The sequence below is a fragment of the Panthera pardus genome, unplaced genomic scaffold, assembly GCF_024362965.1.
Source record: "Panthera pardus isolate Hobbes unplaced genomic scaffold, ASM2436296v1 HiC_scaffold_24, whole genome shotgun sequence".
NCBI classification, from domain to species: domain Eukaryota; kingdom Metazoa; phylum Chordata; class Mammalia; order Carnivora; family Felidae; genus Panthera; species Panthera pardus.
In genome coordinates this window covers 2,282,014-2,309,847 of record NW_026526810.1, presented here as the reverse complement: position 1 = coordinate 2,309,847, position 27,834 = coordinate 2,282,014, and the positions used below count along the sequence as shown (strand labels likewise).

The 27,834-nt window shown below is 55.5% G+C and overlaps 1 protein-coding gene across 2 annotated transcripts; it reads right to left on the bottom strand.

Annotated features, from left to right (window-relative positions):
* Positions 1-12: 12 nt before the first annotated feature.
* On the bottom strand, positions 13-27,834 carry KLHL25 (kelch like family member 25). Of its 2 annotated transcripts, none has more exons than XM_019460192.2 (2): positions 27,668-27,834; positions 13-2,894 (listed from the first exon to the last, which is right to left on the bottom strand). In XM_019460192.2, exon 2 carries the CDS (start codon positions 2,881-2,883, stop codon positions 1,114-1,116), a length of 1,770 nt encoding a protein of 589 aa, XP_019315737.1. In that variant the 5' UTR covers positions 2,884-2,894; positions 27,668-27,834; the 3' UTR covers positions 13-1,113. The 2 variants fall into 2 exon arrangements, with proteins under 2 accessions (XP_019315737.1, XP_019315735.1); XM_019460190.2 differs by lacking the exon at positions 27,668-27,834 and adding an exon at positions 5,150-5,962.

Here is a 27,834-nt window from a genome sequence, read left to right as displayed (position 1 = left end):
ATCCAGTGTCTCCTCCCCCTTGGGTGAGGATCTCCTGTAATAATGGCACTGAGAACAAGGGTAGGAGCAGTACCTTGGGCAGTGCTCTGCAGCCGTCCTGCCCGGCCACGGTTCCCTCCTTCGGCATGCCGCCCGCGCTGAGGCGGCCTCTCACCACCTCGCGGGACAGGAGCGCCCTGCTGCCTCCACCGGGGGCCTGGCCCCACAGCTCCGGCACCCCCCTGGCCCCTTGAGCGCTCTGCCCATCATCCATGTTCCTCACAGGTCCCCGGGGTGCTGCTCACGTGTTGGACACACGCTAGAGTCGCCTGGTCTGGGGTGTGGTGTGGGCTTTAGCATTCGTGTTGTAAGGAGGTCTGGTCTTTGCCCCTGGCTTCTGGGAGATGATCGGTCATACCCATTAGACTGTCTCCACCTAGGGCAGGATTTGGGGTGGGCACATCTGTGTGACTTAGGGAAGGGGCTCTGGGTCACGCTGTATCAGCTGACCTGGAGGCAGAGTAACCACGTGGGCCATCAGTCGAGCCTACGTGATGGGGCCCTGGTAAAAACCCCGGACACCTGAGCCTGTGTGAGCCTTCCGGCTGGGGAATATTCTGTATGTACGGTCAGTCACTGATGTGGGCACAGTGACACCATCCTGACCGCGTGGGGAGAGGACCCTGCCCTGTTCATCTCTGTCCTTGGCTGATCTCAATCTGCATCCCTTCCCTGTACTTGACCGTGACCGTGAAGAGGATGCCCTTATGTGGAGACTGCCCTCGCACTTGGCCGGCTGGCCTCAACTCCACGTGGTGTTGTCTGAGGACCCCAGTGACTCTGACGTGCAGCCGTGTCTGGGAAGCACCACACCTGTCTGAGGGGGCTGTCTCCACGTGGCAGGGGGCTGAGATGCTTTGCTCAAGGTCAACTGCAAGCAAGGGGCAGAGCTAGGCTGTAGCTCCAGATCCGGAAAAGGGTCCCGGAGCACCCGGCCACCTGCTGCCCCATCCACCCTCCCCTGGAAGGACACAGTGACCCTGACCCAGGTGGAAGGACACAGTGACCCTGACCCAGAGCGGGCCCGGGCCCCGGGGTGCTGGCGGCTCACCTGGCTGGGTCCTGCATCGCTCCTCACGAAGGCAGGTGTTTCCAGGTGCTGACAAAGGCAGTGGGGATGAGCGAGTAGGGCACCGTGGTGATGCAGTTCCACGTGTCCGACGTGGGGTCATAGCAGTCCAGGGTCTTACACCTCTGGGTCCCGAAGTAGCCCCCCACAACGTAGAGCTTGTTGCCCGAGGCCAGGGCGTGGCAGGACATGCGTTTGGCGGTCATGTCTCCGATCCGCGTCCACTGGTTGGTCTCACAGTCGAAGCGGTAGGCGGAGGCGGCCGTGAACTCGGTGTCGCCGCCCATGATGAAGATCTGGCTGCCCAGCACGGCGGCCGCCGTGTACCGCCAAGGCTGGGGGCACTCGGCCTTGATGCTCCACCGGTTCTCCGAGGGGTCGTAGCACTGGACTTTGGACACCATGTCTCGGTGGATGCTGGTCCCCCCGAAAACAAACAGCTTCAGCTTGGCGCTCACCACCGCGGCATTGCTGACGCCGTCCCTCAACGGGGCCACCATGGTCCACTTGTTAGCCCCGGGGTCGTACTTCTCCACCTGCTTCAGGGAGACAGACGGGGAGGCCGGGAAGACGCCTGCCAGGGACGTGTGTCCCCCGACCACGTACAGGCAGTTCTCCAGCTCGGCAGAGCCGTGGCCAAAGCGGGCGATCAGCATGGGCGCCGCCTTGGACCACTCCTCGTGGACGGTGTCATACACCCACACGTCCTTGGAGACCCCATTCTCGGAGCCCCGGCCCCCGGTCACGTAGACCTTGCAGCCGATGGCTGAGGCGCTGAACTCCTTGCGGGGGCTGGGCAGGTCTGCCTTGGGGATGATCTCCTTGGCCTTGTGGTCCACCTGGTAGATCTTGTCGCACATGAAGGTCTGGCCCCCCAGGATCAGCAGCGTGTGGCCTGCCTTGCGCGGCCGGGCGCAAGGGCTGGTGACCACCCCGTCGTTCTGCAGGATCTTGGTCTTGCAGCGGAGCGCCTCGTCCACGATGAGCCTGGTACGCTCGTCGGCCATGAGGAGGGCCTCGCCGGAGACGGCCTCCTTGAGGCAGTCGGACGGCAGCAGGGCCAGCCGCACGCTGCGGAGCAGCTCGGGCAGGTGCACCTTCCGCCGCTCGAGGTCGTGCTTCACCCACTGCAGGATGGCCTCGAAGACCACGCGCTCGTCCTCCGTCTCCAGCTCGTCGCTGGAGATGAGGTCCAGCAGGGTGTCCTTGGACAGGCTGTTGAAGTCCTCGCTCTGCCGCACCGCCTCGAAGTGCACCAGGCACATGCGCCACGAGAACTCGTACAGCCGGCGGCACTGGTGAGCGTCCGACAGGAGCATCATGCCCAGGCAGTTGGAGGGGAAGAGGTTCTTCTCCAGGAACTCGGCGGCGGCGTCCCGCACGTCGTGGAACTGCAGCATGTCACCGGCCTCCAGCAGAGACTCGGCGTTCTCCTCGTTGATGACGATGCGGGACGAGTAGGCGAAGTCCAGCAGCAGCTCCAGCACCTCGGGGTGCAGGTTGTCCTGGAAGTTGACCGTGTCGTCCCGGCTCTCCCGCAGGCCGTGGCTGAACATGGCCTCGAAGTAGCGGCTGGAGGCGGCCAGCACGGCGCGGTGGCAGGGGAAGGCACGGTCGCCTGCCCACAGCGTGACGTCCGTGAACATGCAGTGCTTGCGCAGGGTGTTGAGGTGGGCCAGCACGCAGTCGGGGTGGGAGGCTTTGTGGAAGAGGGTGATGTTCATGGACCCCGTGCTGCTCCGCGACTTTCGGGTCTCATGGACGCTGACCGACATGCTGAGCCGACCTGCCAGGGGACAAGGCCACACGAGGTGAGAGGGGCTGGCCCTGTGCTGGCTCACCCTTCAGCCCCTCCTCTCTCAGCTCCGCCCCTCCCCTTGACCACGTGGCCAGGGAACGTGCGGGTGGCAGTGGCTGGTCTGACCTCTGCCCTTCAGAAATTGCTTTTGTTGATTTTGGACCAGCTGCGGAACCGAACGTCTCTGGCCTGGAGATGAGCCACGTCTGGGTGGCTGTGAGCTGTGGCTGCCCACCCCGGGACAAGAGAACATGCAATATGGTGTCCCTGGGCCACTAAGCAGATAGCAGGTCGGGGCGGTGCTAAGTAGCCTGTGCCCTGGGCCACATCCCACCCTCGAGCTGCCCTCTGGGGCCGAGGCTCCCGTGGCCCGTTTCTACAGCTGGGGAAGCCAAGGCTCAGAGAAGCAGAGTGGCTGGCTGCCCAAAGTGCCGGAGCCAGGATCCCCATGTGGGCCCTCCAGCTCCAAGCCCAATCTCCACTCTCCACAGGCCCAAGGAGGCTGATTCTTTCCGGGTTTTCTGTGGCAGACTGGAAACAAGCAGCCCAGGGAGCCATGGAGCCCGAGCAGGGCCTCACATGCCACCACCCCCTCCCCCACCCCCCTGCTCCCAGCCAGACCTGGGCTGAGCTGGGCTCCTAGCAGCACCGGCCAGAGTCCCTCACCAACCCTGCCCTTGGGAAGTTCCCAAGAGCCACCACTACAGCCTAAGGGCTGTGTAGACACGTTCTCCAAATCCAGGGTCTTCAGAGGCCAACTGACCCAGTGGGGATGAGCAAGGGTTTGAAGGCAAAGCTGGGCCGACCAGCGGCTCACCTGAAAGACACCGGCTCAATTCTGAGGTCCCAAAAAGCAAGCCACGAGAAAGGTCCAGGTGACAGTAGGGCATGCTGACCACTAACGCAATCCAGATTTGCCTCAGCAACTGAGTTTCCAAATGAGCTTCCCTAGGCCCTACAGGCGACTCCAGGATCTTGGGCCATAGTGAGTGTCTCACCTGCCTCCCTCCTGTGTCCTCCTCTGCCCCGCCCAGGACTTGGCCCTCAGAAGGCTGCTCTGTGTGGGCAGACACGGGCTTGTCACACACTTGAACGTGCGGGATTCCAACGCATCTCCATTAAAGTCCAGTAGACAGGAGCACCTGGGTGGCTCAGTCGGTTAAGTGTCTGAATCTTGATTTTGGCTCAGGTCATGATCTCATGGTTTGGTGAGTTCGAGCCCCACGTTGGGCTCTGTGCTGACTATACAGAAACTGCTTGGGATTTTTTTTTTTCCTCCTTCTATCTGTCCCTCCCCTGATCATGCTCTCTTGGTCTTTCTCAAAATAAATAAATAAAACTTAAAAAATATTAAAAAAAAATTTTTAATGTTTATTCATTTGTGAGAGACAGAGTGAGCAGGGGAGGGGCAGAGAGAGAGGGAGACACAGAATCAGAAGCAGGCTCCAGGCTCTGAGCTGTCGGCACAGAGCCTGACATGGGGCTCGAACCCATGAATTGTGAGATCACGACCTAAGCCGAAGCTGGACGCTTAACCAACTGAGCCACCCAGGTGCCCCAAAACTTTAAAAAATGTTAAAAAAAAAACCCAAACCTAGCCTTTTTTCCTTTTTAATTTTCAAAAGTATATAATTCTCCCAACCCCCACTCCAAGTCAATTTTCTGCTTAAGTAATAATCTGGTAAGGGAAGGAAGCGATTTCATGCTTCAGTGAAATTGTAAATTAGTGTCCAAGTACAGTGCTGTCTCTCTGCCTCACTCCTCCCCTGGCAAAGAACCAAGGAAACCACAAACTGACGTGATCCGAGCTGCCTGGGCAAGGCCCCTGCTCCCTGGGCCCAGGCTGGGTCTGGCCCTGCTGCTCTGGCCCCCAAGCTCCAGGCAGACCTCGAGTCGATGATGCACCAGAGACACCGCTGTGCACACCAGCCACTGGGCTCTGGGGTCATGAGGTGAGCCCACGGGGATGGGGGGTGCAGCCAGCACAAGAGTAAGAGAGGTGGGCCAAGGCTGGACAGGATAGTTCCTGTTCGATCGTCATCCTGGGGCACCCCTTCCCTGCAGCTCGGTGTTCTCTTCTGTAAAACGAAGTCCTGTCCTGCTCAGGCCTCAGGGGCACTCAGCTGTTGGCAAGTATTTACGGAGCGTGACCTCTCAGCCTGGCCCTGGGGCTGGGTGGCACGGGGATCGGGAGGCCTCGGTGGCTTAGCCCCCCGAGGCTTTCCTGGCAGCTTGGCACGTACCCCAGATCTGAATTCCAGACCCTGCACCACGTTTCCCCGAATCTTGTTCACAGACATGTTCCCAAACATGGACGTTCATTGAGTTGACTCTATCCATCCCGTCCCCACTGTGTCTGGGCTGAACAGGAGCGATGGCCTTTGACCTGTGCGCCACGCTGGGGGTGCGGCCCCAAGGACTCCAACTCAGGGGTCCAGGTGGAGACTCCCTACGGAGGGGGTTAAGGACGGGACAAAGCAGGACTCAAAGAATGAGAAAGCATCAAAAGGCAGGGCAAACCCACACAGAGCAGCCACGTTTGCCCTGGGAATGAGGTCAAGTGGTGGCAAGGCCAGTGCTGAGTGGGCAGCCCAGGGCCCCAGAGCTGACTGATGTCTTGCTTAGCACCAAGATGCCTGCCCGCTGACGCAAATTCCCCGCACAGGCAAAGAGCCAGGGATGGGCGTATACACCCAAGCAGGTTCCCACCCCCAGATGGCTGCCTGTCTGGGCACCTCCGTGCCGAGGGCAGAGGCACCTGCCCGGCTGTTTCCTCAGATTGTCCCACCTCCTTGTGAGCAGTGCCTGCATCTGAGCCAACCTCCCAGAGACAGCAGCCATCAGTCATGCACGGACTTGCCCCGGTCCGTGAGGTGATGTCCCAGAAGCATCGTGATTCCAGAAGGTGGAGGGTCTCATCACCCCAGTTTACAGATGAGGATGCTGAGGCCCAGACACAGGAACGGAATCATGTGAGCTGCAAACCTGTACCCAGGTCCCTGAGGATCCCCAGGGCTGTGCCTCTGCTCTGGGCTGGCCGGCGTGGGAAGACCGGCCTAAGAGCCAGAGGCCCTGGGTGCTACTCGCCCTGTGTCGGGCCCCTCACCTCAACCACAGGACATCTGGAAGCGGCTCCCCTTGACCGTCACGCGTCCAGGAGAGCCCTCAGCATTTCCTCCAGACCCGCTGCTCCCCAGGCCAGGCAAACGGGAAACGGCACCAGCATGCTCCTTCTTATTCAGGCCAAATGCCCAGGCTCCCTTCGTCCTTCCCCGGCACCAGCACCCGGCCCCCACCAAGTCCTGTGGCTCCTAAGTGAGCCCCGAGTCTGATCCTTATCCCCACCTCTGTCCCTCCCTTGACTGCTGGAAACCCCTGACTGGCTTCTGCTTCTTTCTCCACAATCTGTGCTCCATCCAGAGACCAGAGTGATGATCCCATCACGCCCACCTTGAAACCCTCCAGGGGTGTCCCAGCGCCCTCAGTGAAATCCTAAGTTCTCACCGTGGCAGCCAGGTCCCACATGAGTTGACCCCTCCTCACTGGCTACCCCTCTGTCATCACATCCTGCCACTTCCCAACTCGCTCGCCCCCTCAGGCCACAACGGACTTCTTACTGGGCCTCAGGACCTTTTCACAGGCTCCTCCTCGGACTGGAATGCTCCCCTGACTGTCTACATGGCTCACTCTGTCACCTCCTCAGAGAGTGACCTGACCACCTTTTGGGGTCACCTCCTCTCCACACCTCACCCAATTCTGCCTTCCTCACAGCACCCACTGCTATGTAACACGCGTTCGTCCCCAGTCTCCCCAACGTGCTGAAGGTGGACATCACGGGTAGGGGTAACTGATACGACCCCAACACCCAGTGGGACCTGGCACAGAGCGGCCACTCGCCTCGACTGAACGAACCCCGCCTTTGCTCGTGACGAAGCCTGGAGATGCATACAGTGCACGGAATCCCTTCACCTTGAGCGCTCGTCCAGCCGCCCCAGAGAAGACGAGGGCTGGGCTGGAGAAGGCACTCGAGGGGGCCGCCACGATGGACGCGTGCGGTGGACACTCACAGCCTCACTCGGGTCAGCGCTGGCAGATCACCGGGCCCTGGCCCTGAGCGTGGAGCCCGATCCATGTGCAATCCTACCGGCCACCGCGAAGGGCCAAGCAGACTCCTGTCTGCGACGTTTCCTGAACTGCAGGGGAAGGTAGAGGTGCCAAGAGCACTGGGGCAGGGCAGGGGCGGGAGTGGTCGGTGGCCGTGCCACCCAGGACGGGAGCTGCACGGAGGAGGCAGAGCCCACGGCCAGGCTGCCCTTCTGCTCCGAGAGGGCTTTCCGTCCCTTGTCGCCTAGAGCCGCAAGCAGTACGAGCACTCACCGCACATCAGTTCCTGGGGGTCAGTGACCAGGGGCTGCTCTCCTTGCTAAGGGGTCTTCTACCTTCTCCACCTGCAGGGAGGGCACCCCCCCGCACACCGAAAACGGGTTGTATGAGATGGTTTTCCGTGTTCACTACCAGTCACACAGGCAGCCCCACGCAGGGCGGAGGATACGCAGGGTGCAGGACACAGGCTCCCGGCCAGTGGAGGCAAGGGTGAACGTGCCAGAGTGTGTGTGCCCAAAAGCGTGTCTGCCCAGTGCCTCCTTGGCTCCCTGCCTCGGGGGCCACGATAAATCAGACGCTCTCATGCTGTGTGTATCACAGAACTACTCTGACTACCTAAGCGTTGTCCTGGGCTTTGATGGATTTAAGGCACATGAAGTAATAGCCATGCTCCAAATGAGCAATTTCTCATCCTGCTAAGAGGTATTGACCCACGTCAGACCACACTTCTGCTCACACTGCGATCCTCACCTGCACAGAAGCAGTTAAAGTGCACCCAACAACAATGTGCCCGGCTCATTTCTCCCATCACCCTTGGAAAGTTAAAGAAACACACAAGGAAACAAAGTAGCCAGTGGTGAGACCTCCAGAAGAAACTTGCCGTGTTCTCCAAAGACCCCAGCCACAGGAAGCTGAAGGCCCCCACTCCCAGGGAGAAATGCGCCACAGGATCAAACTGCTGCCACTGTCCAGAAAGCCCGACTCCATCTGGCCGCAGCACCGACCCCCTCCCTGCCTCCCTCCACCTGCCAGGGGCCCGAGTTCCTCAAAATCAGGATGTCAACGCTACTGCTCCTTGCGGGGGGCCAGAGGGAGCGGGAAAGCCCAGGGCCCCGCCGGGGGGTTGCAGGTAATGTGGTTCTGACTCACTCATCAACCATAAGCTTCCCGAACAATCCCCACGTGCTACGTACCAGGCGTGGGAGACAGGGACGGACAGAGACAGGTTCCTGTCCCCGTGAGCCTGCGGTGTGGGAGGCGGAGACAGACCAGCAGTGAGGAAACAAAACAGCAGTAGGTCACGGTGACAAGAAGATGGTGGGGTCACTTAGGCTTCTGTGAAGAGGGGACACGTGAGCTGAAGCTTAACCAATGAGCCAGGCTATGACGACAGGGGAAAGGACGCTTCCAGGTGGCAGGGCTGCGGACACAAAGGCAGGGCAGAAACAAGGTTGGCCCGTTGAGGGGAGAGAAAGGCCAGGCCGACAGGTAGGGGCACAGTCACATGGGGCTGGGGGACGACTAAAGATGCCCACAAACTGTGACACGGCTTCCACTGACAGGCGGGGTCTACGTCCCCTCCCTTTGAGCAGGTTCTGTGACCGACCAAAGGGAGCCGGAGAGACGCTGTGCCCATTTCCGGGCCCAGACCTTCAGACACTGGCAGCTTCCACTCTTGCAGTGCCCCCTCCAGGGGAAGCCAGACAACGGGAGGCCTGACCACACCGCGAGGAGACGGCAGCCTGCCACGTGGAGGAGGGCAGCCCGGCCGTTCCCCCTGCCCTTCTGGCCACGGGAGCCCAGGCACCACACACGAGAGTGAGGAAGTCGCCTTGGACGGCCCAGCTGCAGCAGGTGGGCCCCCGCCAGCAAGTCGGAACCGGGGCCCCAGACACTGGCCCCAGTGACTGCAAAGGTCACGCATCACCCAACCTCAAACCCTGAGACAGATCCTGACTGAGCAACTGCTGGAGGCCAGGCTACGTTGAGGGCCCACACCAAATCAAGATGGCGGCTCTCACTCTTGATCTCGGGGTCGAGATCAAGACACACTAACAGAAAGGCCAAGGTGCGAGCGAGGTGGGAGGGGACCTGGGGGTGGGGAGAGAAGGCAAGTATTCTGCAGATGCCTCTCTGGTGGCAGCATTCTGACGGCTGTGACAAAGTGGCCTGGAGGGAAGATCAGGGTACCTCAGGGACGGCAGACAGAACGGGGTCCCCGAAGGCCACAGCCATGACCGTGTGGCACTGGGAAAGTTCACTGGTCTCCCTGGGTCTGTTTCAACCACAGAGTGACACTAAAAGCAAGTGAAAAACCAGACAGTACACGACACGCGCTTCCAGTGGCCTGGGCCTCTCGCATATGCTCACACGGCCAGCTGTTCCAGTATTGTTGCTGTTACTACCACGTCCGCTGAACAAAGAACGGAGCAGACACTCCGGATCCTGACTCCATCCCTACCCTCCGCTTTCTGGTTTTATTTTGTTTGTAAGTAAGCTCTACGCCCAACGTGGAGTTTGAATTGACGACCCCGAGATCTAGAGGCACCCGCTCCACTGACAGCCAGCCGGGCGTCCCTCTGTTTTGCTCTGAATAAGGCAGTGCTCACGGTCTATTCGTGTTTAGGTTGTTCGGATTTTTTAAATGATTATATGACATTGTTGCGATCAGAAAAAAAACACTAAAGGTTTCTGTCAAGCCTGTGAGATCTGTGAAAAAGGAAGGAGTTAAATGCTATTAAACACCACATAAGCACAGGGCTGTGTGATTCAACACCCGTTCCCAGGCAGGGATCTCGGGACTGACGCGTGACGCTGCGGCCCAGATGCCTGCCCCACCCCACCCCCACGTCTGGGGATCCAAGCACCTCAGGGAGCCTGCAGGGTGCAGGGGTATCCTTCTTCCCCTTGCCAAGTGGAAAGCAGACTAAGCACCCTTGTAGAGCACACAAATCTGATTGTTAATTGAAAGCAAATCAGTATGACCAGGGTAACTGAATCAGAGGCGCAGATCATTCTAGATACGAGTGCACTATCACACAAAGGGCCCTTTCCCTAAAAGCCTCTGCCTTTCAATGGTCCTTTCTTTAAGAAAGTAATAACACTTTATGTACATTCAAAAAATTGTAGGTACCTTTTTATTATTTTTATTTAAAATTTTATTTTTTTGACAGAGAGAGCTAGCATGCACTCAAACGGGGGAGGGGCAGAGAGAAGGGGAGAGAAATCCCAAGCAGGCTCCGTGCTGTCAGCACAGATCTCACGAACTGTGAGATCATGACCTGAGCTGAAATCAAGAGCCAGACACTTCACTGACTGAGGCACCCAGGCGCCCCGTAGGTACCCTGTTTTTAATTTAAAATGCAAAGGATTAGAATTATTTGTATTTTTGTGTATTTATTTTGATTTTGTTTTCCATCTCTTTATTGTGCAAGACTCCAATCCTGCAGTAAGGTCGTGATAATTGTGTAACACACGCCTTGTGTCGGCTGGATGCAACTTTGCCCCACGCCAGCCCACAGCCTCACCCCATCCCTCCTGCAGGGGAAATGGGGTGGCTGTAAGGGCGGTTCGAGAACGGAGCCTGGCTCAGGGAAGGGGTGAGGGTGTTGCTTCACCCAGCACTTAGTAACAAATGAGGTTCCTCTTTTGGTGGTACCCAAATGACTCTGCGTCGGATGGCTCCCCATGAAAGGCAGAGAGCAGATCGGTTCGCCGCTGAGCTCATCTCACGGGGCAGATTTCCAACTGCCTTCCACACCTCTGACACACCACACTGCGGGACAACCCGCTTCTCGCCTGCTATCTGAGGTCTCGATCACCAGTGCCACAGTGCCTCCCCTACAGTGCCCCGTGGTGGGCGGTTAGTCCTAAGGCCCACCCGTCCACCTGCAACCAAAGCCTGGAAGGGGATGGGGATCCCAGGAGACCCCGAGGGTGGGCAATGGCTTCAGCACCTTCTCCACGTGCTCTTGCCTTTTCCCTCGGTGCTCCCGCAGGTTAAGCACACTTGAGGAAGGACAGCTTCTTTGGCTTCCAAGATTGAGCCGGGATCCAGGCTGCTGCAGCCTCTGCTAGCCAGGAGGCCGTGCTCTTATTACAAGCTGATAGACCTACCGGAGTGGAAGCCAACTCTGCTAGTGTGCAAACGCTGCTCTGGGGAAGGGCTTGGGGGGTTGCTCTGCGCTCGTTTACCCAGGGGAATAGGCCCCTCCCAGAGGAGGCACAGGACAGGAGGTGAGGGGTCAAGGCTGTGCAACCCTCCTGGACGATGAAGCAACACTTGTTGCAAACGGTAGAGAGTTCTGGTCAGGAAGGGAGCCAGGCGAAACGCATGACCACCAGGGGCCTCTGCCGTGCTGGGCGTCGCACGCAGAAGGGGTGGTCCCCCAACCACTCCCGGCCCGCTCAGGCCTGTCCGCTTTAATCAGGATGGGCCAGGTTCTGCAGCATCAACAAACACCCCCGTATCTCAGAGGCTTCGGGAGGACGGCGATTTCTCTCTGGCTCATACCACTTGCATCATGGTTCGGGGGTAGTGGGGGGGTGAGTGTGAGAAGTGTCCTTGTCATCACTATCAGCCCCAGGGACCCAGATGACACAGCAGCACCCTGTCACCGGTCAGTAAGCCACAGGGAAGAGAGAGGGCGCTTGGGAACCCCGCACACGGCCTGGAAGACACACGCCTCTTCCGCTCCCATCTCCCTGGCCCAAACCAGGCACATGGCTTCACTCACCCACGAGGGCCAGAGGCGCAATCCTGCCACCTGCCCCACTGTTTCGGTAACCTGCACGTGGGAACGGGAGCTCCGAGATTAACGGCAGTGACAGTTCCACCAGCACTAAGTTACAGTCACCAAGGACTCGCTCCATCGCGGGCGCTGCTTCAAGTGCTTTCTGTGTGAACGCGTGCAACCCTCACCACGGCCTTATGTCCAACCCTCACCTGCACCTCACGGGAGGGATGCTGGGCAAAGAGCTCCCACCTCTGCGCTCTGTGAGCCCAACATCACAAGCTGCTTGCGACCCAGATCTGTATCGTTCTTTCCCACACACCAAAGGGACAGAAGAGAGGCTCTGGGGGCCACAGCCCGGGGCTCCACCCACCGGACACCCTTCTCCGTACCCCCCTTGAAGCAACCCTTGTCAACCCTTCTGCACACCTGGAACAGCGCCATCTCGAGGAGAATGAAGCCTCCGTGCTCCGAGACCCCCAATGCGGGTAACGAATCAACTTTTCTCCTGTGCGTGGCAAAGGGTCCTAGTGCGAAAGCGGCCTCTAGGGTCATTTTCTGGGTCCTGTTCAGATGAGGACACCCGGCTAAGCAAGGCCACCTCAGGGAAAGGATCTGATGGTCCCCCACGCCGTATCTAGCTGCTCAAAGACAAGGTCAGGATTCTGTCAGCTCCGCACCGGCCAGGTTTTGTTCTTTCAGAGAAGCCATCTTGCTAAGGAGAGAAGTGAACCCTCAGGAGGGGCTGTGTGGGCCACGTACCCAGCCCACAGCAGCCACGGCCACGGTGCTCAGCACCCTATTCTCTGCTCACAGCCCTGCCTTCTCAGTGTGAGCTCCACGGACCAAGCTAGACAGGCCAAGGGGCATACCCAGGAGCTCAATCATTTTTACTGACAAGACAATGTAGGATTGAAAAGCACAAGATACAAAAGACGCAAATCCCCTGGAATGTCAAGCCGGAACACAGGCATTTTCATGAGGGGGAGGGGGGGAGGGGGATGATGGCTGGGGACACTGCCCTGCGGGGGCAAAACCTCATTCTTGGCGGGGGGGGGGGGGGGGGGTGGGGGGGTGGGGGGGTGGAAAAGATCTTGTTGTTTTTATATACAAAGCATAGTTATGTACACAGCACACAGACTTATATCTGGTATTAACATTTATGGGAGGGTAAGGAGAATCGGGGGGGGGGGGAGTTCTAAGAAAGTTTTGGGGGAAGGTGATAAGGTTAAGCCAGTCTCCGAACAGAGTAACTATTTTCGTGTTGGCTCATTTTTGCCTTTTATCCCCAAACGTTTTACATTGTTGCAGTTACAGAACGTTATTTTACATTGTTTTTACCTATTTACACAGTTTCCATATTCCTATCCTTCACTCACTACTGAACAAAGGTGGATTGAGCGCCCGTGGGGTGCAGGCCCTGGCATCCAGTCTTCCGGGCTCCCTCATGAAACGGCCCAGCGTCTGTGTGGTTGTCACATGTAACTTTTGGTGTCTGTGAAATGCAGAACAGCTATGACTTAGGAAGTCATTCATCCACAGTTCTAAAAGTTTCTATCAAACAAATCACATCTCTGCTTATGTTGAATTACTGGTATTCTCTTGAGATACAATCTTGGGAGAAGAATTCTAGATGTTTGATGTCACAAAGTCCTAAAAGTTCTGTTTGCCATGCTTAAACCACCCCTGCAACAAAGCAACTTCTTTCAGCTAAGGGGGAGGGGGGGTGGGTAGTGCAGACACCTCCAAACTCATCAGGGCAGGGCAGACAGAAGCTACCACTCAGCTTCTTCTGCCATATCCTGTCCCCCCTCAGCTCGGTGGGGCCTCCTGGACCATCTCTGGCCCCCAAAGCCGGGAGTCTGCAGGTCTGGCTGTTGGCTCCAGCTGGGATCAGGGCCAATGTAATGGATACCACTGCTCTAATCAGAGAGGGGACAGAGAACTCGGCACTCAGGCTCACCCATCTGTTGAAATAACTTGTTTCCTTTCACTTATCCAGAGTGACACAGGGAGAAACAAAGGGGGCAGAGAGAACAGTCCCCTCCAAAGCAAACATTGCATCATGACCCCGGGCTCCTCCCTTTTCAGAAGGATTAGCCTGGCCCTCAGCAAACAGAGCAGGGGCTGGGGACCCAGAGGGAGGCAGTCTCTTTTCCTGTCTGGTCCCTTGAAAGGTTCAGGGTCCCACAGATGGAGCCGCTGAAAGCACTCTCGCCTAGATATCACTTTCAACGAGCCACCTGGAGTCTTGGCGGCAAATGAAGAAGGATACAACAGGAAAATAAAAAAACACCAAGAGTAAAGCGCTAGCCATTTCCTGGTGTGGGTCCTTCTCCCTGTTCATTCTTCTCCAGGCTGTCAGTGCCGCTGTGCAACTGCAATCTGAGTGCTGTTCGACTCCCAAGGCCCAGGATGCAGCTCTGTCTTCTCCGTGGAGCCGGAGAGCGATTCGGAGTATCTTTCAAACTGACAGCTGCAGGTGCCCTCGGCCCGGCATTTCCACTCCAAGGAACCTCACCTTCAGTCCTACTTGCACATGGGCCTTTGGCTGCAAGCAAAAGGCTGGAAACAACTCAATATTCATAAATAAGAGCCCTAGTCAAATACACCTTGTTTCATTCATCGAGTGGAACACTGTGCAACCAAATATATACACATATATATTTTTTTAGAAAAATTTTTTTATTATTTTTTTCAATGTTTATTTTAGAGAGAGAGAGAGAGAGAGAGAGAGAGAGACAGAGCATGAGCGGGGGAGGAGCAGAGAGAGAGGGAGACACAGAATCCGAAGCAGGCTCAGGCTCTGAGCTGTCAGCACAGAGCCCAACATGGGGCTCAAACTCACAAACTGCAAGACCATGACCTGAGCCAAAGTCAGACACTCAACTGACTGAGCCACCCAGGCGCCCCCAAATACATACATACGTACATACATATACATACATATATATATTTACATAAGAAACCAGACTGCCTATGCTCACACAGAGACCTGCTATACACACACCCGTATATACGTACAAGGACTATCTCCGGCAGGCTGTGTAAGAAACCGGTTGACATTAGTGCGCTGGGGAGAACAGTGGAAACCCCGTACCCCTCTGAACCTGCTGAATTCCATGCCAGATACAGTATCACTTTTTCAAAACCCTGTCATGTGTGAGCCTTTGTGCTGGGTGCTTTAAATGCATCCTTTTACTTAATCCTTAAGACACGTCTTCAAGGTCCCAATTGTAAAGATGGGCAAACTGAGGCTCACAGAAGATAAAAACAAAAAATGCACACACATCTTCAGTATTCAAAGCTGTTTTGCTCCCAAGTCCCTGCTCAAATGGCACAATGGGGGCTATTTACGAAGACAAAGAACCTTCCTGGCCACAAATACTGGGTACATACAGCAGAATGGAAAAGCATATTTTAAATGAAAACCCCTGATTTCTCAAGCACCCCTGCTGCACTTAGCAGACCTGCATCCTCCCTCCTGGGCTTCAGGAAAGGAGAGAGCGTGTGGGCTTAGTAAAGCCAGAAGAGTGCCAGCTGCAGAGGACAGTGGATGACCCGGGGACACACCAGGTCTGTGTCACAGGCTTTCTCTCAGGCACCTGCCTTCCCCCTTGCCTGGAGAACAGCCACATAGGTCTGGGGCCTCCCCTCTAGCTGGCACTGCCACGACTGTGCTGTAAGACCCGTGCCTGGTATTCAAATGCTCTGGGCCTTTGTTTCCACATTTGTAAAATGGGGATGAGAATAATCACACAACCTCACAGGATTGCTGAGGGGGCTAAAGGCTGAGAGCCTTTAGTACTGAGAGCTGGGCTCAGGGTCTGGTACTCAGCTCCCCGTTTACAGGTGCATGGGGCAGCACAGTGCTTTCAAACGTTTGGTCTCAGGATCTTTCTACAAGTTAAAAATGACTGAGGACCCTAAGGGGCTTTTCTTTATGTGGTTTTGCCTATTGATAGTTATCAAAATTAAATTTTAAATGTTTTAAAATTAAAACTGGGAAAAAACTTAAAATGTGTATTAGTTAACAACAGGGGCGCCTGGTGGCTCGGTCGGTTCGACGTCTGACTTCGGCTCAGGTCATGATCTCCTAGTTCATGAGTTCAAGTCCCGCGTCGGGCTCTGTGCTGACAGCTCGGAGCCTGGAGCCTGCTTCACATTCTGTGTCTCCCTCTCTCTGCTCCTCCCCCACTCATGCTCTGTCTCTCCCCCTCTCAAAAATAAACATTAAAAAAAATTAGAAAAAAACAATAAACCATTATATGTTAACATAATAACAACTGTGTTTCATAAATCTATTTTCAAAAAAAAACTTTTTAAAAAAATTAAAAAAAAATTTTTTTTTTTCAACGTTTTTTATTTATTTTTGGGACAGAGAGAGACAGAGCATGAACGGGGGAGGGGCAGAGAGAGAGGGAGACACAGAATCGGAAACAGGCTCCAGGCTCCGAGCCATCAGCCCAGAGCCTGACGCGGGGCTCGAACCCACGGACCGCGAGATCGTGACCCGGCTGAAGTCGGACGCTTAACCGACTGTGCCACCCAGGCACCCCTAAAAAATTTTTTTAAATTGAGAATACTGACTGGATCCCCATATCTGCTTCTGCATTGTTTGCTGTGAAACGTTTCCACTGAAGAATGTGCAGAGAACCCAGCCTCACGGGGACAGGTTGTTAGAAGAGGGAGACTGCAAGAGCCTTTTCAGATAATTTAGGATATTCTTCTTGGATACCACACCAAGACCTGACAAGTGGTAGTTTTCTAGAGATTCACTGCGGTGTGGAACCTGAGCCTGAGTCAGTGAACTTTTGTACTCTGTGACATTCCGACCTCCTGGTCTACCCTACACTTTGAATGGACTGTTCCACATTGTTCGGTAATACCGTGCAATGGTCACTGGGAAAACATCAGCTCACTAAGCTATGTGCTCTGAATCAGTGGAAAAGGCAAGTAACACTTTGGCATTGCCATGGAAACAGTTTTGACCTTGTGGACCCAGAAAGAGACTCCGGGATCCTCCCGACCACGCTTTGAGAACACCGGGTTAGCAGAATTCCCTTACCCTCCACATTAGCCATGCTTTTTGGGAAGAACTCAGAGGAAAATTTCTGCGGAGAGCAGGGGGTGACTGACAGCTGGATCGCCTGCCCCTGCTGGTCTTGGTCCCCTGCCTGCTTGCACGGAGCAGTCACATGGGCCAGTGCCCTCTAACCCACGGCTGGCTGGCCTCCCCACCTGCCCTGCTCCTCCCTTTACTACCAGCCACTTTTTTCTTACCACAGGACCCCCTCCTTTTCCCCCAAAATAACAGATTTGGGCACCTTGTACTGGGCAGGGCCTCAGATAGCAAAGTACAGGGGCCACGCATGGGCTGCTGCCCTTGGGCTTTGCAGCTGATAGTTCTTGGTCTCCTGAAATTACATATGTGTGTATATTTATAGCCAAATGCACGGGTGCCCAGAAATCACGACTCACTCATATACATTTTTAGCACATCGTTTGGCCACCAAGTTCTATTAAATCTTCCTTCCCGGTCCATCGTGTCACTGGTTCTATGCTGGAGATAAGGTGAGGCTTTCACCTCTGCAGGCTGGGCTACCAGAGGCCCCGGCCTCTCCCACGCCCAGCAATCTGAGGCCAAATGCTTTGCTCCTGACCACCAATCTCTCCTGCTCAAAAACCTTCAGTGAGGGTTGGACATCCAAGCCTTGGCCAGCCTGTCTCCCCCTCCAGCTTCGTGGCCCACCCCAGCCCCTCTCCCTGCCTCATGCAGATACAGGCTGGCCTTTCCAGCTCTCCTGCCAAGTCTCAACTCCTCCATGAAACCTCATGTCACCGTCACACCTTTCTCTGGCTGATATGTAGGGGGATTGCATATACATGATGCTCAAATTCACGGGACAAGTAATCTGAGTACCCACCATGTGCAGGGCCCTGTACTATGTACCAGGGATGTGGCCGTGGTAAATACACATTTTTGTCTTGTTTCCTGCAGCTGACATTCTGATACCCGTTGACCCTTTCCTACAGCACTGTGATGTTTCTTGTCCGGCACTCTTACTCCTTCAGGTCATTGTGTGTTGTGTCCTTATTTTAATTTCCAGCTCCTCCAGGACAGTATTCTGTGTCATCTCTGCTGCCTAGAATGTATGCGATGCTCAATAAATACTGCTCAATGGAAAGTGGATAAGCCACGATACCCACTGAATGAGAATCAGAAAGGTCCAGACATCTGTCAAACCCAGGTGAGATGTTCCTGATGTCTGCTGTATTAACTTGCAGTATGGTTGACAGCTTTCATATTTAAATATTTTAAGTGCTACATGGGAAAGCGCTCTGCCCTGCCCTCAACCCTGCCCTGGACGGTGTCTCATAAATTGTAGGAATCAAACTGGAGAGGCCAATGAGGTGGCTAGGCTGGCTCTAAGCCTCTGGTTGCAAAGCCCAGTATTGCTGTCTGTACCCCAGATATTTATATTCCATGATCCTCGGCTTTCTCATCTGGAAAATGGGGGTGAAAGGAACTGTCCCTCTGTGAACATACTATCCTGGGATTAAAGGAGAGAATCCATCTGTCTCTGTCTCTCAAAAATGAATAAACGTTTAAAAGAAAAAAGGGGGGTGGGGTGGGGAATGCCTGGGTGGCTCAGTCGGTTAAGCGTCCGACTTCGGCTCAGGTCATGATCTTGCAGTTTGTGGGTTCCAGCCCCGCGTCGGGCTCTGTGCTGACAGCTCGGAGCCTGGAGCCTGCTTCGGATTCTGTGTCTCCCTCTCTCTCTCTGCCCCTCCCCCGCTCACGCTCTGTCATTCTCTTTCTTGCTCTAGCAAAACCATTGAGTTTTTTGTTTTTTTTTTTTAAAGGAGAGAATCCAGGTAAAGAGCTTAGCACAACAGGGCACACAACATTTACTCAGCTCATGAGAACTGCTGTTCTTAATACTGTCCGTGTGGCCCCTGGTGGCATGAGCCCTGTGGCAAAGATGGCTGGCCCCCTGATCTCCACCCCTGGCTTTGCTCCTGCGACCTACATGGCATGCGTGCCTCTGTCACCCATGTGGCAGAGGAATCTGTAGATATAATTAATGATGTTACTAACTAATCAGGTGACCTAGAAACAGAGAGCTTATCGGGGTGGGCCTGACCTAATCACAGGAGCCCTTTACGGCAGAGTTTTCTCCAGGTGATCACAGACGTGGATGCCAGAGATTTGAAGCAGGAAAGGATCTGATGCCCCACTTTGGGTTTGGAGATGGAGGGGGCCATGTGGCACAAAACGTGGCAGCCTCTAGGAGCCAAGATCAGCATCCAGCTGACAGCCAGAGAAGACAGGGGACGTTAGTCCTACAACCAACCACCAGGAACTCGATTGTGCCAAAAACCTGAATGGCCAGGAAGTAGATTCTACCCCAGGGCCTCAGGGTAAGAGCTCAATACCTTGACCTTGGACTTATGGTCCAAGACCCTAAGCAGAAAACCCAGTCCAGCCAGCTTAGGCTTCTGCCCTACAAAGCTATGAGCTAATAAATAAGTACAGCCTAAGCCACTAAGTTTGTGGTGATCTGTTGTTATGCAGCAAGAGAACCTAATATAAGGCCAGCTTGGCCTTTAGCCATAATGCACATAGAGGAAAAGCATACCAGGTGCTTGTCCAAAGGGTTTGGGGACCATTCGCACCTTCTGTCTCCTTAATTGCTGCCATATGTGATGCTTCAGAGTCAGGACTGTCTTACTCATTTCCACCCCTCGCACTTAGCAGTGCGGGAATCGTGTATCAGGCTGTCAATTTCACTGAACAAAACTTCAGCTTCTAGGGCAGTCAGGAAGAGAATGGCTTAGCTGGTTAGCTTCAGTCCCACGACCAGCCAATTATAAGGTGATGGGGTGCAATTATCTGGGCAAAACCCAGCAAAGGCCTCTTTTTTGCCGAGAGGAGAAGTCCAGACCCTGCAAAGAGTTCAGAGGAAGCCACTCCCAGCAACTAGGGGAGGTATGTGTCCACGTGCAAAGTGTCTTGCTTTACACACCAACCGACCATGCCGTGGTTCCTGCCTCAGCCTGCGGCAGCCTCCCAGGGCTCAGCTGGCCAACCAAACCCTGACATTTTGCTTGTAATTGTACCTTCCAGTAAAAAGTCCTAGTTGCAGTGGTAAAAATAGCAACTACAACTTCCTGCAGCACCGATATACCAGTCCATCTCGGTGCTGGAAAGGAAACCTGGGGTCTGAGCTCACTCCAGCTCCATGAAACGCCCACAAGCTGGGCTCAGGATGGCAGTGGGGGGGCCCAGCAAGGGCAGCTCACTGGTGCCCCTGACCCTGTGAACCACCCTCAGATCAGCTCCCGAGATGCTCCCCTCACTCCCTTCCTGAAAAACCCAACCCTCAGAATCAGAGGATATCTGAGAAAGGTAAAAAGTTGCCAGCAGCCAGGCTTCCCACCCTCTCCTCCTCCTACTCACTAGCTGCCAAGGTACAAAGAGGGGAGGCCTTCCACCAAAGCCCTTTGGGGATTCCAAGGTGCCCTTGTTCATCTGCTCTTTATTACCCTCCCCCATGTGTGTCTACCTTCCTGTCTGTGGCCCACTGTCCCCTGCAGCTGTCTTAACCAGGTCGAGATGGTGGGGATAACAGAAGCCTCCACCAGGACTTACGTCTGAGTCATCCCCAGGCGGCAGGGCTCAGCCCAGCCTGGATGCTGTCCCCCAAGAAGTGGAGGGGAGCTGTTAGAGCTGACTTAAGGAATGACAGGAGAGCCTGGTTAAAATGCCACCAGGCACCAGCATCCCAGCAGTCAGGTTGCCTGCCCCCTGAGGGCCCAATGCCACCCAGGAAACACATGGGTGAGGTTCTCCCTGGCCCCAGATTCCTCCTTTCCTCATCTACCAATCTCCAGAGCTTCCCATCCTTCTGTCTCTGAATCAAGTGCAAGGGCCCTTTTGTCAGTCTTTTACTTGTTTTAAAGCCTCCTGTTACAGGAAAACTGACCAGGACCCCCAAAGTAATAGAATCAATAAAGTTCTAAGGGCCCCAGCCTTCGGTCTCCACCAACAGGTAAACACAGGGATCAGCCTGTGGTGGCCAATGCCCCTTTCTGAGTCTTTTTATGGACAGGCTAGAGAACTTTCTCTACCTTCCTGGCTCATTTCTCCATTCCTGCAGGTGAGACAGGGAGGAACACACCTACTCAGCTAGCCCTCTGACTTCTCTCTCAGGCCACGTGGTGGATGCCAGGCAGGTGTCCCACCTAAAGCCACCCCAGCCCTTCCTCTAGACACACTGGCTGTTTAGAAACACTCAGATTCACTCACATGTTCTAGGCTTCAGATATTTCGCTCTCACTGTTAAACCCCATGATGTTTGTAGAACTTTTCAGCATAAAATGAACTTTCAGGAATGTTTTCCCAAGCGCAATGCACAGCAGCCTGGCTGGGGCAGGACGGGGATTAAAAGGGCCTCATTTCACAGATGAAGCTTCGCTGGAGGTCAGGAGACCAGGCACAGGCAGAGCCAGCAATCACTAAACCTTGATATTCTGGAAAAACAAAGATGGATGAAAACAAAAAGAGAAAGCCTGGATAAACTGGATCACTTTTGTTTTGTTTGCTTGTTTTAAAGGAATAATGACATCATTCCCTCCCCCATCACATGAGCTAAAAGTGAAAACGTGGATAATATCAAGTATGGGTGAGGACGTGGGCAACCGGGCTCCCAAACACTATCAGTGGGCGAGTGATGTGCCTAAGTCTTCGGGAAAGGTACGGCTTTGACGACGAAAATTAAAAATCAGAAACATGCACGGTCAAGGACGCACAAGACTTCATGGACTGTATGAAGGGAAAAAGAAAAAAATATCAGACATGACCTAACATCTCCCGGGGGACAGGGTAAGATGAAAGATGGTGGCTTGTGTGGCTGTGCCATGAGGAGGGGTGCCACCACACACAGAGTGACATAAACACAAAATCTGTACAGGAAAAGGGGGACCAGAACGGTATGCACCAAACCACCGATGGATACCAAGGACGAGGTGGACCTCCACACCAGGCTGCATTTTTTTCCTACGGGGTTATTCATTTATGAAGGAAATCTACTGATGTATTACCGAAATGAAAGAAAACAAACAACTTTACATGTTTTCTGTAGCCTCCGTAGGGATCAGAAGATTCCAGAATGTGATGGCTGTCGCCTATCTCTGGCTGCATCCCCCTCCGCGGCCCACGATGTTCCCGGCCTACACACTCACCTGCTCCCTGGCTGGCAGGCCCTTCCGCAGACCTTCCCATGGGCACCTCGGTCCAGTCTTGCAGGTCTTGGCTCAAATGTCACCAGCCCAGAGAGGCCTTCTCTAGGCCCCCTTGAGCTCCCACCTTGACCTTTTCCTCCCCACCCACCTCCAGCAGCCCTAATGGCAGCTGTATTTATTTTGTCCATGTGGTGTCTGCCTCCCTCGGTTGAATAAGGCCTCCAGGATGGTGGGGACCTTGCCCTGTTTTCTGCTGCATCCCAGAGCATGGTAGAGAACAGGTGGCAAAAAATACTCACTGGATACACTGGGAATGGGGATGCTAAAAATAGTCTACTTCCTCACCTCTCAGTGGGGAAACTGAGGCAGGCTCTTGCCATGCCACTCACACCCTAGCAGTGTGCTACAACCACCTGACTACGTGTCTGCCTCACATGCCAGGGGCCAAACTTGCTAGAAGGGATCCTCTGAACTCCACTTCTTTTTCCCAGTTTCTAGTTCAGGATGAGCCATTCAGAAAGTGCTAAACACCTACTTGTTGCATGAACGCAGCTGTACGGGTTTCTCCTTTGCATTTTCACAGCTGTGAACAACAGAGGCATTCACAGGTTAAGGGACCTGCTGCCCAGGGTCTCACAAGCCCCACTAGGATGCCGCAGAACTTGAACTCTGGATGCTGGATGTAATTGCTACAGCTTTCTAGAAAAAGAACTCCTGCATCTCTTGGCCCTCACTCCTGCCCAGACAAATCTGGCCTGGCCAACTGCAAACCTGGCAGGCAGCACATCCTGGAATTGAGTGAGCAAAGCTCCTCTTAATTAGGAAATTAATTCCATTCACCCTAGATTGATCTGTGGTCAGCCTCTCCTTGGGGGCCCAAAGGGAACAGGTAGATAATAAGCAAGGCTTGTTTTTCCATCCTATGCCTGCATCCTACCCTGATGGATCAGCTGATGGTCCAAGGTTTCTTCTTGGCACATAGAGGTGGGTGGGAAGTGACACCCCAGGCTAATGTGGTCCTCCCTCTGGCAAGAGACAGTTCTCCCACGGCCCTGCTCAGCGCCTGCCTTCTTGCAGGAGGAGCTATCCCACAGGTCTTGCAGGCACCTCCTGGGCAAAGCCCGGTGTGTCGGGCGCCTCAGATCCTCCTGCACCCCTGGGCTCCCTCCTGATCCCTCCTGATCTCGGGAGATCTGTGCCTATCTTTCTTCTTCAAAATGGCCCTGGGGACACCTGCAGGCGAGGTCCTACCCCATCCATTTCAGGATTTGGGGGGTGGGGTAGGTGTCAGTCTAAGTGCTCCCACACCTGCCGCCTGGCTCCCCGCCTGGGACCAGCCAGAGCAACCTTGAGAAGTAAGTCACCCACGTGCCACCTTCCTTTGGGCCCAGCTTGGTTCTTCTCTGGCCCAGTCCTCTGGCTTCACCAGTCCCTCATCTGTGGGCACCAGTGCCTGTAGGCCCTTCACACCTGGGCCCTGGGCTCCTAGCCAGTGGGCAGAGGCAGGGAGCCCAGGGAGGCCTGAGAAACTGGGAGAGTCAGACTTGGTTTCCACTCACCAAGAAAGGAAAGAACACTGGGAGCTTGCCTACTGTATACCCTTCTCATTCTCCAGGAGGAATAATTAGGACCCAGAGAGGGAAACTGACTTACCTGGAGCCCCATAGCACACACCAGAGGCAGAGCTGGAACTAGAAGCCCAGACTCCTAACTTCTCATTTGCTCCTCAGCACTCTACTGGCTGCCTATCTCTTCCTGCCCATGAGGGCTAGGCAAATAACTCAAGCCTATAAAATTTCATGAGGCTGCAAGAACTTCTGGGAGTTTACAGCAAAACATTAAATAGAAGCACTGTACACAACAGCATCCACCCATTTTAGAGAAGAGCAAGTTGAGGCCCATAAAGGTATGGGGACCTCCATGAAATCACACAGCCAGGGAGAGGCAGAGTAGGACTTCCAGACACCCCACTTAAGTGGTCTTTCTGTCAACAGGCTCTAGGTGTGAAAGGTCCAACTGTGGGATGGTGAAGAGGGGGAGCTGGCCCTGAGCCTTGGTCACACATTGAAATGAGGTGTGGCCCAGAGAGCCTGGTCCAGACTCCGTACACATCCCAAGGGTGCAGACCACCATGGGAGAAAGAACATCTGAGTAGATTTTTATGTTTTTGCAGAAAATACAGTGGAACTTCCCAACTAAACTGGATTTCTCAGATCACAGAGCCAGCACTTAAAAAAAAATTTTTTTTTAATGTTTTTTTACTTTTGAGAGAGAGAAAGAGCGTGAGTTGGGGAGGGGCAGAGAGAGAGGGAGACACAGAATCCGAAGCAGGCTCCAGGCTCTGAGCTGTCAGCACAGAGCCTGACGCGGGGCTCGAACCCACAAACCATGAGATCATGACCTGAGCTGAAGTCAGACGCTTAACCAACTGAGCCACCCAGGCGCCCCCAGAGCCAGCACTTTTAAAAACAGGCTGGTGAGCCACACGTGCCTACCTTTTTTCATCCAAAGGGCATGGTCCGGGCTTGGAAGGAAAGGTTCAGCAGTAATAAAGCAGAGTCTACTGGCTCCAGAGGGAGGGGATGAGGGTGGGTGGAGGTGGCCGGGGGCCCAAGAGATGGCTGATTACAGACACACAGGCAGTATCTGAACCCAAGTCTGGTTCCTGAGCCTGTGCTCTTTCCCCTGACCTGGTGTTGAGGAGTCTTAACAGGAGGCCCTCCCATCTTTGAGCTCTCTCTCGGCTCCCACCATCTCAACCCCAACAGCTGAGGGGTCTGGAGTCAGTCCTGCAAGGCGAGTGCCTGAAGGTGACAGGTCACAGCTTTAACTGCTATCCACTGGGATAGTGGCAGTGATGCTCAGGGGCCAGGTGGTCCTCCAAAGAGGCTGGCACCTTCTGTGGAACCAGGGCTGGACTGCATCACCTGGGGACAGACCCAGATTGCTAAGGGGGGAGCCCTGCTGGGATGAGAGGAGTAAAGGCTGTGGAGGCACATATGCCCCCCCACCTCCACCCCCAGCTGTCCCAACTAAGTGCTTTCTGGCTGGGAAAACGCTTCAATGGCTCTGGCTGCCTGAGGCAATTCAATTATGAAATTTACCACTTTAGATGAAAACCGGCATCTCAGTCAGCCAATTCATTTGCATCTGGCCACTCTGTTTTCTCCTGCCAGCTCTGTTCACCCCTCCCTGGCCAGGCCGCACTGTAGGCTGGTCCAGATGGATTAGGGCTCAGGTGATGGGCAGGTCTTTGGAGCTCCTGGGGCTGCTATTCCCAGGACCCCCTGAGCAGAGAGGCTGCATCCAGAAGCCACCTATCTTCCCAGAGACTCTCAGGACTGCTGACTCCACAAGCCAAAGCACCACGGTCTCAGGTGAACCTTTCTATCACCTCACACCCACACTCTTCTAACCTCAACCTGCACCTGCCCTGAGGTTGCACGGGTGGTGGGAGAAGGAGGCCACCCAGAGCCTGGAATCTGGGCTGTGTCATGCCTTTCTCATCTTTATTTTGTCAAGGCATCATCTCCCCAGAAAGCTTTGCCATCCATGCCCCTCAGCTCCCCTTGCTGCCTTCATCACTGGGGTATTGTGCACACCTAGGTGTGTCTGTGTATCCAGGTCCCAATCCACGTGCCCACACACCCTGGTCTAGAAGCTCCCAGAATACAGGGTCAAGACCCTTCAAACAATGACTCATTCATCAATTAACAAAAGAATGAACTAATGAATGAACAAACCACTCACAGAATAACACTCCCACCCCCGCCCCCACCCCCTGGCGCATCACAGTGGTAGATGAGAAGCCTGCTTTTACTGCAGACCACGAAGTCCCAGGCCTGGGTAATCTTCCCCTCCTTCCGGCTCTCCTCCCCCACACTGGGTGCCCAGAGGTTTGAGAGGCCATTAAGGGGCATCGTGCTGCAGAGGCTGTCTCCGATACCGGGGGTGCAGCTCGCCCACAGCCCCTCTTTCTCTGCACCACAACCATAAATCCAGCTGCAGCCCGAGCCCCAGGATGAAGGTTTCTACCATTTCTCTCTACCTTCCTTTTAAGAGCCTCCCTGGAGTCACTTCCTGACAAACGGAATGACTCCAGACCAAGAGAGCTGCCAGGCCCAGAAGACTGACTCCATCAAACTCCTCAGGCACAGCTTGGGGACCTAAGGACCCCTGGTCTCAGAAGGATACCAAATCTGCCTGCAGTGGGGCGGACCTTGTGTCCTGCTCCACCCCCACCCCCAGCCCCCAAATGCAAGCCTTTACCAACAACCCCTAGGAAACTGAACAGCACACTGGGGGCCATGGAGCACCAGTCCTACCTACGAAGGGGGAGACTGAGGTCCAGGATCCCAAAGGGAGTGACTGCACATCGCTGCCACCACAGCCCAGTCCATGATAAGAATGGGGGGGGGGGGGTTCCCGCCTCCTCCCCCCAGTGCCACATGGCCAGAGTGAAACCAGAGGCCCAGACACATGGTGTTCTCTGCCCTGCCTCACCAGGGAGGGCCAAAGCTCAGGGAGCCTGTCTCCTGCTCAGAGGAAGTCAGCAGGACCAGAGTGCCCAGATTAAACCTGCAGGGGCCTGGAACGGCCTTTACCCCAATCCCTTTGATCAGATCTCTATAAAGATTTTTCTTTGCTCAAAGAGAGCTATAATGCACCTTGGGGACTTTGAAGCAGCAGCACCAAAAAAGTGTAAGGTGCCCCCTGGGGGCGGGGGGAGGGGTCCAATCTCTCAAAGGAAAAGCTTCCCAAGCAACTAGAGGAAGAAAAGGAGCAGTGGGGGGCGTGCCCGAATGGGGTCCCGTGCCAGGCAAGGGGACAGCCGGGCTAGCTGTCTAGAGAAGACTTGCTCTGGACCTGCGTGGGTGGCGCCACCTCGGTGGGCAGGTGGGTGGGACTTAACCATTCCTCCGCTGTTCTCCAGCTCTCTAAACCCAGAGAAGGGACCCCCGTCAGGCGGGACGTGAACGGCCCAGGGCACCGGGGGCGCCGGACCCGGTCCTGGCTCGCGTGGACAACCGCCCCTGGCTCGACCCCGGGCCCTCGCTCCGCACGAGGCAGGCGGCCATCTGGCCCTCGGCGTCAAGTGCGCGGGGACTTCTCCGGGCCCGGGCGCAGAGCCCGGCCGCTCACATCCTCAAAGCCGAGCAGCCTCCTCTTTCCAGGATCGATAGTAATTTTTTAAAAAGAGAGTCTGCGGACTCAATGAATCAACCACTCCCAAGGGAAAGAGTTGTAGCTCCCGCGCGCTACATCCATTTGCAAAAACAATTCATTCCCTCGCCCGGAGCTCTCTGCAAATACCCTCGCAGGGTCCCCAGGCACGCGCGGGGCGGGAGCAGCCGCGGGGGCTGAGGAGGCGGCGGCGGACTGCGGCCACCCCTCTCTCCACCATTGTCCCCGACTCCGCCGGTCCCCGAGACCCTGCGGCGGCCCGGGAGCTCCGGGGACCCGAGCAGCGCTGGGCTGCTCCCGGGACGCGCAGCTCCGCGGGGGCTCTCTCGGCCGGGGGGTGGGGGGGGAGCTCAGACGGTGAGGCGCACAAATCCCCGCACCCTCCGGCCCCGTCGGGGGCGGGGAGGTGACAAGTGTCGAGCCGGCGGCCGGGCGCGCAGCCAGAACAGCCCGAGGCGGGCGCCCCCAGCCCGGCCCAGCCCCGCCACTCACCGCTCGGGGCGCCGCCGCCCGCCGCACTCAGAGGCTCCTGGTCGCCCGCGCGAGGCTCCACAGCCCCGGCCGCCGCCGCCGCCGCCGCCGCCGCCGCTCCCCTCCCCCGGCTCGCCACAGCCGGAGCGCGCTGCCGCCGCGGTACAGCCCGGGCGCCGCCAACAAAC

Excerpts from the sequence above, each read along its gene's own strand:
- KLHL25 (XM_019460190.2), bottom strand. The coding sequence starts at position 5,246 with ATGGATAGAGTCAACTCAATGAACGTCCATGTTTGGGAACATGTCTGT. Across the intron at positions 2,895-5,149 it reads GTCTGGAATTCAGATCTGGG|GTCGGCTCAGCATGTCGGTC; the intron begins GTACGTGCCAAG and ends GTCCCCTGGCAG.